Below are 12,309 nucleotides of genomic sequence, written 5' to 3'. Positions count from 1 at the left end.
GAGAGTTATCGTGCGCACCTCAGCCTAAATGCTGAGGGTATAAAAAACGTTGACTTTTCTCCGACCTGAATATTATCCGACCATCACCAAATTGCGACCTGTAGCGTGATTACAAGGTTTAGATGGACAGACGGACGGACGGACACAAATACGCAGATCGACTCAGCTCGTCGAGACATTCATTTTGGTATATATAAGTATGGGTCTACGACCATTATTTCGATGCGTTACAAACTTTTTGGCCAAAACTAACTTATAATACCCTCCCCACTTTTTTAATAAAATCTTTAGTGTTGATATATAAAAACAATGTCGTAGTATGAAAACAGCTTATTTTCAAATTATTTATTTTATTTCGGTAAAAAAAAATGTTATTACAAGTACGAGTATAAACTACAAACTATTGAAAATCTCTAACTAAAATTTGCCACCTCCGCCCTTGTTATGACCTGCTGAACTACCGGCAAATAGAGAATGTGATGCGCCTGAAGCTCCACCTGATGCACCCAAAGATGCATTCAGAATTACGCTGACAACGGTACCTACAATATGAGACACCACGTGTTTGATAAAGGCTGATGAATCTGAACCGCCACCCTTCTCCCCGCTATTCTTATGGCCATCTTTACGTTCTGCTGACTCCTCTTCGGAACCTTTACGATTTTTAGCTTCTATAAAGCTGCTGACAACATTTTGAAGGAACACCAAAGGTCGTGGAGGGACATCATCTTCCTCGGGGTCCTGGAGAAAAAAAAAAAACAAAATACACATTTTTTAATACAACTATTTCGAATTTGATAAAAATGGAAATATGGAATTTTGAAAGGTGGGGGTAAAATGGTATTAGTTTACAACTAAAGGATTAGTAGAAACAAAAATGGAAACAATATGTACAGCACTTAAAGAGGCGACCACAGTTCCCAAAAAGTTGCCAATGAATTGTCCATTGTTGATCTGTAAAACAAGAAAAATACATATTTATTTAAATTGCTAGATTTCCAATCATATTTTCGCTATACTACTTACAGCTCCACCTCCTCCTGATAGACCATCAAAGACTGTGCCCACATATATGCCCAAGACTGTACCAAAGTTTTTGTTGCCCTATTAATAAAACGTCAAAAACTATAAATGTTTTTGTCATAGCTAGGTTGATTAACATTGACTTACCGCCAATAAACCCGAAATTAAGGAAGTTGCCGAACTTAATAAACTTTCAATATCCAAACCACCCGGCTGTAATGAAAAAAATTAAACACAAAATGTCAAACGTTTATGGTAGCATGAGAAATGGAGAGAGATCAATACTTACTCCGAACAATTGGGCAATGACACCAGTTAACGCTCCTATTAGTGCACCTATGTCAGAGCCTCCTTCGCCCTACAAAGTGTTGTCAGCATGAATAATTTTCATTGCAGGTTTTTTTCGTTTCATTTGATTTCTGTTTTGTTCATTACTTACACCACTCAAACTGGTTATGATGCCCACTAAACCTCCACCGCCGCCTCCATTTCCATTGTTATCTAACAATTCAGGCGAACCTTCTTCCTGCTTGGCAAGAGTCATATTGTCAGGGCTCCCGTTTACGTCAGACGTCGTCGACAACAACAGCGACACTGTTGCATTGTTGGCCATAACTTTCTCTGTGGCTTTGCTGCCATTGCTGTTAGTTTCAATAACATTCTTTCTTAGACAAAAAATTAACATTACAATTTAGGTTTTTGTGGTAAACAAATTTCAAACAAACATTTTAGTGAACATTAGGTAGGTGGTTATCGGAATAATATTAGTATACCCCAACCTTTCAATGATGCATCTTCCTCTATACTTTGATATTGCATAACTTACATTGGATGCCATCAGCAGATTGTCCTCTTCACTTGAGCCACCATCACCTTTGGCGTTGTTGCCATCACCATCTTCATTTAATACAAGATTATTGCGGAAATCATCCTGAAAAGAGTAGCAAACATAAAATTCGTGTTTGTTAAATCTTTTGTTATCTGTTTTTGGAATATTTTAAAAAATAGATTAAGGAATGTGGAATGTGTTGTAAATGGTCTAGGAGAAAGAGAATATACACTTTGATACGAAAAATGGGCCACATCGGTCCACTCCTTCTGGTACCTCCCCCACAAAAGTTCAAAATTTGTCTGTAAAATGGTCTGAATGATAACTCTCGAATGTAGCAATCGATTTGGTCAAAACTTTGCACATCGTATTATTCCTAACAGATATAGATCTGGTTCGAATATGAACTATATCTGTCCACTCCTTCGGGTACCTCCCACACAAAATTCGGATAAAGTGAAGTTTAAGGGCTCCTCTCGGACGGATTTGCAATTTTTTTCAGTAAGTTTTCCTTGCGGCTCCCTTTATGACGGTACAATTTTTTTCTTGCGGAAGTCCATACTTCCTGAGATATTGGCCTAAAAGCTTCAAGAAACAATGACGGCACCAACCAAAATGGCAAATCCGCAAGATAATCCTCGCAGAGAATTTCTGATTGGTGTAGGCTTTGCACATCGTATTATTTCATCCAGTAATGTATCAGGTTGGAATATGGATTGTATTGGTCCACTCCTTCGAGTACCTCCCACACAAAATTCGCATAAAGTGAAGTTTAAGAGCTCCTCACGGATCGTTTTGAATTTTTTTCAGTAAGTTTTTTTTTGTGGTTCGCTTTACGACGCTACAATTTTTTTGCCTGAGATATTGGCCTGAGATATTGGCCTAAAAGCTCCAAGAAACCCTGACGGCACCAACCAAAATGGCAAATCCGCAAGATAATCATCGCAGGGAGTTTTTGATTGATGCAGGCTTTGCGCATCGTATTATTTCATCCAGTCCAGTATGTGATTGAAAAATAGACTATATCGGTCCGCTCCTTCGAGTACCTCCCACACAAAATTCGGTTAAAGTGAAGTTTAGGAGCTCCTCTCGCATCGTTTTGACTCTTTTTCAGTAGATTGTTGGAGCGGCCTCATTTACAATGGTACATTTTGTTCCAGAGTAAGTCAATACTTCCTGAGATAATGGCCCAAAAGCTTCAAAACCCTGTCGGATATTGTGCAAGGTAACTCTAAAACTTTTTCAAAACTTTCTTTCAAACTTATTTTAACATAATTTAATATTTTGTGTCCTTTATGAGGAAGTTTGGTTGCCAAAAATATTTGGTATATGTCAATGATTTGGTATAAGCCCACGTTACGGTACCTACAGATTTTAAGGCAAACTCGTAATGTAAAATCAATATATTTTATATACTGCATAATTATTGTGTTTGGTTTGGTTTTGTTGTTTTTTTTCTTGGTCAGTGGTTGAGGGTATTTCTCCGTCAGCATAGTTGACTGATACGTACTTACCTGTTTGTCCTCACATCTCAATTTGTGTCGGAGTCGTAGTCTAAAAAGTGTAAAAAACTCGACTCCGAACGAATGTCGAGAAATGTTTGGTCCAATTACTCCTCTAAATTTAAAATTCCATCACAATTAAAAATTTACGCTAAAGGTGCACATTTAGCGTGAATTTTCTATCTGAATCGATTTTAGAAAAAAAAGGAAGCAATGGTTATAGTCGGACAGGGCCGACAATGTGATACCCTACACCACTGCACCTGTGAATTAGCTTTCAGCAAATCAAAATTCCTTTATGGAACAAATAAGCTTATTGTAAGAAATAACTTTGTCGATTCTGCCACCCTATCACACCAATCTTAAATAATAATGTAATAATTGTCCCACAAACATCACATTAAGCTTGGGACCTACAGTTTATAGCCGAGTCCGAACGACGTGTCCTAAGACACCACTTTTAGAGAAGTTTTATATGGCTGAAATACTCAGAAAATGTCGCCAACATTACTGAGGTGTATCTTTCCACCGTTGAAAGTTTGATGTGAAGTTGAAATATAGATCCACTCTATGGAATAATATTATAAGCGAAGATACGTAATTATTATACCCTCAGCCTTTAGGCTAAGGAGGGTATATACACTTTGATACGATGAAAATGTGCCTCATCGAAATAATGGTTTTAGACCCCAAGTATGTTTGGACGAAATGTGTTTCAGACAATTTGGAGTCGATCTAGCCATGTCCGTCCGTCTGTCTGTCTGTCCTGCTGGCTGGATCGCACGATAACTCTCGAACGGATGAACCGATTCGGTTCAAATTTTGGCTTTCGTAATATTTTGCCCAAGCTTAGTTTAAGTTCGAAGATGAGCTACATCGGTCCACTCCTTCCGGTACCTCCCCCACAAAAGTTCGAAAATGTTCGGAAAATTTGTGCGCACGATAACTCGTGACCGATTTGGTCCATACTTTGTATATCGTGAAATTCATACCAAACTTGGATGAGGTTCCAATATGGACTCAATTGGTCCACTCCTTCAGGCACCTCCCACACAAAATTTCGGAAAAGTTCAGTTTAGGGCCATCTCTCGAATCGCTTTGATTTTTGATTTAGCAACTTGTATTCACTGCCCCCCATACGACGGTACAAATTTCATCCGGGGCAAGTCCATACTTCCTGAGAAAATAGCCTGAAAGTTGAATAAAACACTATGACACCGTGTGAGGTGGTTGGAGCGCAAGGTAACTCTAGAACGGATCTGCCGATTCGGTCAAAAATTTGGCCTAAGTAATATTTTGTCCAAACATAGTTTAAGTTCTAAGTTCTATGTAGCAGCTGGAGATCCACCTCCATAGTGGTCAATGTCGTTCAATTCCTTCTAGAATCTCCTCCGCAAAACTTTTGATATTTAATCCTAATCAACATTTTTGTCGGTTTAAACGCCCAAAATTGTTAAATCCCCCTAAATACATACGTTTTTTGGGAAAAACTTGTGCCAATATACACAGGCTGAGGGTATATCTCTGTCGGCAAAACCGACTGATACTTTTTTACTTGTTTTTTTTTTTTGCTTTGAGCATATAAATGTCTCGGAAGTCTATTCTTCAAAAATCAAAAAAATGAAAAATTTTCATGTTTTGACATATCTAATAGGGTGCCACCGTGGTGCAATGGTATGCACTCCAGCCTTTCACGCTGAGTGCCCGGGTTCGGTTCCTAGGCCAGGCCACATGAAATGTTCAACGGTGGAAAAATACCCCTCAGTAATGATGGTGACATTTTATGAGTATTTCAGCCATAAAAAATTTCTCTAAATGCGGTATCATAGGACAAGTCGTTCGGACACGGCGATAAACACTAGGTCCCTTCTCATTGAGCTAGTATGAATCAGGGTGTACTCATTCATATGAGAGAAGCCTCCCTATCCCTACTGGGATGTTTGTGGAACAATTATGTATATCATTATACATTTCTAATAAAAGTTCCAAAATTGGAAAATTGGCATTGGTCGCCCCTTATACATCTGTAAATTTTATTTATCAGGTTCCTGTGATGTGTGAGTTGTGCGTTATCAAGGTGTAAAATGCATTATTGGCTTTTCGACAATTCTGTGCGTTTATGACGAATTTCTTAGAGCATAACTTCAAGATAGTGTTTCTTATTGACCGTAGGACATTGTAGTAAGATTTCCTGATGTACCACGCCATTGCAGTCGAAGAAAACAGTTCGCAAAACCTTCTTTTTTAATCCATTTCGAAGAGCACACCAAATCTCGACTAACTTTTATTTGTCAAAAACAAACGGACAATCTAAAATGGCTGATATTATGAACATGCCGTTGGTCACTCCTAAAATGTGTAAATGTAAATGGAAGAAGTGGCGATGAAAATTTGTTTTTTTTTTCGTTTGGTCCAAAACAATTTATATGAAATGTTAGGCTCATCGGTTAAGGTTAACCCGTGTCAACCTAGCGGTCTTCGTTTCAATAGCAGTAGGTGAATTTTCACGAAAATTCTCCATATGCCACATTTATACCCGTCCGGTAATTCCCGACCAGAAACTCTAGTTGGAACGCAAGATAACTCTTGAACGGATCTGCAGACTCCGTTCAAAATTTGGCATTCGTAATATTTTGTCCAATCTTAGTATAAGTTCGAAGATAAGCCATATCGGTCCACACCTTCAGGTACCTCCCCCACAAAAGTTCAAAAATGTTCGAAAAAAGTGTAGCCACGATAACTCTTGAAGGGAGTGACCGATTTGGTCCATACTTTACACATCCTAATATGTTTGCCAGACATAGATCAGGTTTGAATATGGACTATATTTGTCTAATCCTTCGGGTACCTTCAACACACAATTTCAGATAAGTTCACTTTAAAACCTGCTCTCGAATCACTTTGATTTTTGTTGAAGCAACTTGCAATCGCTGCCTCAATTACGACGGTAACAGTTTTTTTCAGAGGCAAGTTCATACTTCTTTAGAAAACGGCCCGAAAGGGGTAAAAGCCCCTATGGCACCATTTGTAGTGACTGGAGGGAGAGCACGATAACTTCCGAAGCGATCAGCCAACTTGGTCCAAACTTTGGTTCTCCTAATATTTCGTCCAAATTTAGTTTAACTTCTAAAAAGTTCAACGTTTGTGCCTAAGTCCAGTTAAGGCTCTATTCGAAGATCGTTTGTAAATGTATACCGATGGTGACCCCAACGATCCTGTTTAGAAAGATATTATGTTATCGGTGGACAAGTCCGTGTTCCTGGCATACTGGTCCAAAATTTATACAATGACCCACTGAATAAATAGTGGGCGCGATATCTAACGAAATGATATGACTCCCTAAATAAGGTCCACTTCCTTTGTGGACTATGTCGGTCCATTCATTCAAGTACCTCCTCCGCAACACTTTTTTAACTTTAATCCCAAACAATTTTTTTTTTTGTTTTTCAAAATAGTCAGGCTTAATCCCATAGTCGTTGTTTTAATATTTTATTAAACCAACTTTAATTTATTAGTGGGAAAAAATTGGCGATGTTTACCAAGGGGTAAGGCAGGGAAGACTATAGTTTCAGATCTCGCCACAGATCTTCATCAGTTCCCTTGTTTCTTGTTTTTCAACAAGAAACTTTTTATACCCAAGTGTCAATTGCTCGCTCAAATAGATACGTGAGCAAAGAAACACTCTGATCGAGAATTTCTTTGGCACTACCTAAACTCGAGCAACTTCACTTGCAAACAAAACCAAATCTTTCCCACTGCTATGCGTTCGTCGATTCTCGACGAAAAAACACATAACTAATTTGTTGGTATTGCATACTACAGCAATAAACAACATTTCGACGGGATGACGACCTCTATTTTGTTTTTCAAAATAGTCAGGCTTAATCCCATAGTCGTTGTTTTAACATTTCATTATTTTTGTCGGCAAGTTCGAATGTCTAATAAGGGCCACAGAATTCTGAAAAGACCCCTGACATAGGCTGAGGGTATATCCATGTCGGCAAAGCCGACTGATACTTCTTCACTTGTTTAAATAGATTGTCTCACCTCTGTTAATATTGATTTAATTTGTCTTATTTCAGCAGGTTCTTCACGATCTGTTTGACGTTTTCGCACTATTTTCGAACTAGCTTTGGCTAGCACCCCATTGTTGTTGGCATGTTCAATTAGATAATCCAACGTATCATCGATTTTATCATCAACAACATGTTTCATAAGATTCATTTGTTGCAGGATATGTTTTCTAAGTTGTGAGACTTTTGTACCCACATTATTTTCATCTCTACTCGCTGTCACATCTGAGGAGGCCTTCTCTTTTAAACTTTCTGCAATATCTCGTATTTCTTTGTGAAATGTTTTTACATCTTTTGTTTGCATTGCCAAATCCATAGATTTGGTGAGAATTTCTAAAGCTTTTTGATCACGATTTAATTGTTCTTCGATTTTTTCAATTTTTGGTAAAACTTTGTCTTTATTATTAACTTCCGTGTTGAGCAGTAGGTCTTTGACCTCCTCTATGAGATGGCGTTCCATTTGTTCTTCCGCTTGTTTGGCTCCATTTAAAATACCAATTGTTGTTATGGCTCTTAGATCCTCGCGGGGCAGTTTTGATTCGAGTTTTTTATATGCTGCCATTGCTTTTAAATAATAAGGATTTAATTTAGTTTTTAAGGATTTCTGCATTGGCGCAGATTTAATTATATCGGCACATATTAGGAGGGTCGCGAATGTCAGAGCTATACACGGTTTACGCATTTTTGTATTCGCGTATGTTTTTTTCTTTGCAACCACTATTCAATTGAATTTTCCGCCGAAGACTATTTTCATTGTTGTATTTCCTCAGGCCTTTATAGTAAATATGCTTGATTGGATTTCGGTTGGTTTGTAGCCTTTGGGTGGGTGGGCGTACCTTCTCCATAAATGTTATGCTTTTGATTTTTATTCATATTTAATTTAGGGTTCAATTCAATTGTCTCATTGATGTAATATTAAGTGTTACATGTGTATATTTCTTATTGGTAATGACAGAGCTGACATTTATTTACTTTTATTGAGGTAGGTAAATTTGGTTTCAGTGCACAGTGGATACTCCCATATGCCACGAAGAAGAAATATTATTGAAATAAATTACTTACTTACTTAGCTGGCCCATTACAGAACATTTTCATAGGCCGAACTAAGAAAAGATCTCCATTTCCATGGAGATCAAATGTATATTGAAAAAAAAAACATGCAACTTTTTCAGGACCAGGCTTGCTTCTGTGATATATAGCTGTATTTTAAGAAATAAGCTTCAGAAAAAAGTAGCACTAACCTCAAACGCAGTTGTTATGACCACAGAAATAGTGTAAAATAAAAAAAAAAAAAAAAAAATAATAATAATAATAATAATAATAATAATAATAATAATAATAATAATAATAATAATAATAATAATAATAATAATAATAATAATAATAATAATAATAATAATAATAATAATAATAATAATAATAATAATAATAATAATAATAATAATAATAATAATAATAATAATAATAATAATAATAATAATAATAATAATAAATAATACAAATAAACAATAAATAATACGTAACTCCACCGCAGCCTTCCCAATACCAACAAACACAGTATCTTACATACTATGTTGTTATTCATCGAAATAGTAGACTTTATGCGTCGCAGAATCATCATGGTCGCCGGGATCAAGGACCCAAGTCTTATTATCGGAAACCAAGACAGACGAAAACATCCAAACATCAACCCGAACACTGACCTCACACAGTCTTCGTGTAGCAGCCATTGACAGAGCGGCCCCTGAGGGAAAAATTCTTCTTCTTTTGTTATCCTTCACCCCCTGTGGAGCATAGAGCCTCAACCATTCTTTTGTATCGAACTCTGTTGTGCGATGCTTGATTGACGTCGTTCCATGAATAGTTTGCAGCTTGTACTTCTGCATCGATCGACCTTCCCCAAGTTTTAGCTGGTGCACCAACACGCAGGCCTCTACCCTGGGGATTCCAACGAAGCGCTTGACGAGCAATGTTTTCGGCATGTCTTCGTAGCGTGTGGCCTATCCAGCGCCCTTTCCGTTGACAAACCTCAACGGGAGCTGCAATTTGATTGGCGATGTTCAATAGTTCAGCATTTCGTATCCGGTTCGGCCACCAAATGTTTAAAATTTGCCGCAGACATTTGTTTGTATAACTTTGTAGAGGGCCGTCTATTGAACTCGTACGTTTCCAGGTTTCGCATCCGTAAAAAAGGACAGATTTCACATTCGAATTATGTATGCGAAGCTTGGTGTGTGTTGAGATTTGCCGAGATCTCAAAATAGGCTGAAGCATGCCGAAAGCAGCCTTTGCTTTATTTCATCGAGCGTTGATGTCTTCTTCAGCTCCACCCTTTATCGTTATTTGGCTACCAAGGTAATTGAATTTTTCTACCCATTCGGTGTCAACATTGTCAATGCGGATGTGTGAATCCGAGTTCGCTCCATAGCCTCCCGGCATGGACTTAGCTTTTGAGATGTTGATTTCGAGCCCGACTCATTTTTAATGGAGTTGATATTTTCCTGCAGGTGACTAGTTACTTGGCTCAGTAGACATACGTCATCAGCGTATTCCAAGTCTTCCAGGTGTTTAAACGGCGTCCACTGGATTCCACGTCTGCCATTCAAAGCTGAACGCATTACATCATCGATGACAAGAATGAAAAGTATAGGTGACAGAATACATCCTTGTCTTACCCCTGTTTTGACCTCAAAAGGATCTGATAATTTACCATTATGAAGAACTCGGCATCTGAAGTTGGTATACATGGCCTTGATTAAATTGAGAATTTTAGATGGTATGTTACGTCGTTCCAGGATATGCCATAGAGAGAGTCGGTTGATAGTATTAGCTTTCATGAAATCTATGAATGCCAAGTATACTGGTGTGCGAAATTCATAGCACTGATCCAATACTATTCGTACAGTGTTAATAAGGTCAACACCGGAACGATTCTTTCTGAATTTAAACTGATTCTCTCGGAATGTATCAATGACCGAGTCAGATATTCGGGTTAGAATTATGCGGCTTAATATTTTGCTTGGGATTGGTAATAATATAATTCCCCTGTAGTTATTGCAATTTTTGGGATCCCCCTTTTTTGTTATTTTTACAGGATACCTTCATTCCAAGAGGAAGGAAGTACTTCTTCTTCCCAAAGTTTTAAAATATAAGGGTGCCATAATTTTGCTGATTGTTCTGCATCACAAAGAAGCATTTCCGCAGAGATATTATCATTGCCTGGGACCTTATTATGCTTTTTATTGTCATTTGTACCTTCTGTTTAGTTGGCGGATTATCCACAATTCCAGTAAATGTCATATCGCGGTTAGGAACGAAATGCGTCTCTATTGGCGTTGTTAGTCCAATTGGATTATTAAGTGTTGACTTGAAATGTTCCATCCACCTTAATAACTGTTCATCCGTCGCAGTAAGTAGGGTTCCATTTTGGCTTATTATAGGTTTGTTGGTGTAAGTTGGTTTTCCGCACAATGTCCTTGATATGTTGTATAGCGATTTGACGTCGCCTCTTCTAGCAGCTAGTTCTGCTTGGTTTGCTTCCGTGTTCGGAAACAAACAGTACCTTATCATAAGGCACCGTAAATGTTACACAAGCGCTAAAAATGTATAAAGTTTATGTACAGGTACACAAACTTTAAAAATCCATTTTAGCGTTTATGTACATGTACCCAACGAGAATCGAAAAGTTCGTCAAACATACATATTTGGTACGCAACCACCATCGTAATGTAACAACCACGTACCCAACCAAAATGGTTGCGTACAGAAGCGCTTACATTAAAAAACCACGAAGTGTACATCATAATGTACCTTTAGAAAGGAAGTGGTGGTAGGGTACATTTACATTTGTTTGATTAATAAATTATTAGAAAATGTTAGGTTTATTTATTTATTTTTTTTGTGAAATAAATACAAATAAAATATAATTAAATATAAATGAATATTTATCTTCTATTTAATAGGACTATAATGGCATTATTTAAATGTCATAAATACATATGCAAGAATTGAGTAATGCGTAAGCAAAACGCTCCTATATAATTTTTGAAATATTGACAATTTGTAAAAGGGTTGTTATGGGTGATAGAGGTATATTTTTTGGCGATTTGAACTTTAAGGAACCATAATTACAAAATATTCTTATACATATTGTCCAATTGGTTATTAGAGTTATTTTTAATATTTTTTTAGCAACGTCAAGAAAAACAGTTGGAAATAATTTATTTTGAGTTTGATACTAATACACTAATATAATAAAATATCTTGTCGTTTTATGATTTCAGAATAAAAATAAAATCGAAATCACTATACGAATTACCTTTTTGTGTTTTTCCAAATTATGAATTGGTAGAAGTGACAATCAGCTCTATTTTTACTTGTTTTTGTAAATTTGGTTTTTAAAAATGTAATAGGGTCTACTCATGAAATTTGGGACTTCGAAATTTGCTACCATAAAATACTTCTTTCCGTCCTAATGGTGTAATAAAATGACTACGACAGTTCTGAATGCTTTATATATACTACATTTTGGTTCAAATTTGTTCTACCATAAAGGATTTTCAAAATATATTTATGTTTTTCCTGAGAAAATTTTTAGAACGACCCTATTATTCAATATTTTCTTTTACATTTAATTTTCAATAACAACAATGTTGTTAGTCGTTGTAATTCATGCATTTACCATATATAAATGTGCCTTTGGTGGAGGCATTTGTATAAGTAACAATTCCCACTAAAACTATAAAGTACCTGATCGTTTTTATCTGAAATCATAAGAGGAAACCCCACCAACAAGCAGACCACATGCAACCAAATCTTTTTGGAACTCTCGGAAAACCCATTATCAGCGAGATTGCTATTATTGTACAGAAAATACCGTCAA

General features: G+C 36.8%; 1 protein-coding gene across 1 annotated transcript; it reads right to left on the bottom strand.

Annotated features, from left to right (window-relative positions):
- Positions 1 to 417: 417 nt before the first annotated feature.
- LOC141398366 (uncharacterized) lies at positions 418 to 8,109 on the bottom strand. Its single transcript, XM_073975651.1, has 8 exons — positions 7,402 to 8,109; positions 1,850 to 1,954; positions 1,463 to 1,684; positions 1,313 to 1,381; positions 1,171 to 1,236; positions 1,027 to 1,104; positions 895 to 954; positions 418 to 741 (listed from the first exon to the last, which is right to left on the bottom strand). Exons 1-8 carry the CDS (start codon positions 8,107 to 8,109, stop codon positions 418 to 420), a joined length of 1,632 nt encoding a protein of 543 aa, XP_073831752.1.
- Positions 8,110 to 12,309: the final 4,200 nt, after the last annotated feature.

Source organism: Musca autumnalis, unplaced genomic scaffold, assembly GCF_047663935.1.
Source record: "Musca autumnalis isolate F117 unplaced genomic scaffold, ASM4766393v1 scaffold_3, whole genome shotgun sequence".
Classification (NCBI taxonomy): Eukaryota; Metazoa; Arthropoda; class Insecta; order Diptera; family Muscidae; genus Musca; species Musca autumnalis.
Note: the sequence above shows the minus strand (reverse complement) of the source record. Positions and strands in the feature narration are given on the sequence as shown.

Coding starts and splice junctions, on each gene's coding strand:
- LOC141398366 (XM_073975651.1), bottom strand. CDS start 8,109: ATGCGTAAACCGTGTATAGCTCTGACATTCGCGACCCTCCTAATATGT. Junction 1,382..1,462: donor TCATAACCAGTTTGAGTGGT/GTAAGTAATGAA, acceptor AACACTTTGTAG/GGCGAAGGAGGCTCTGACAT. Junction 1,105..1,170: donor TAATTTCGGGTTTATTGGCG/GTAAGTCAATGT, acceptor TTTTATTAATAG/GGCAACAAAAACTTTGGTAC.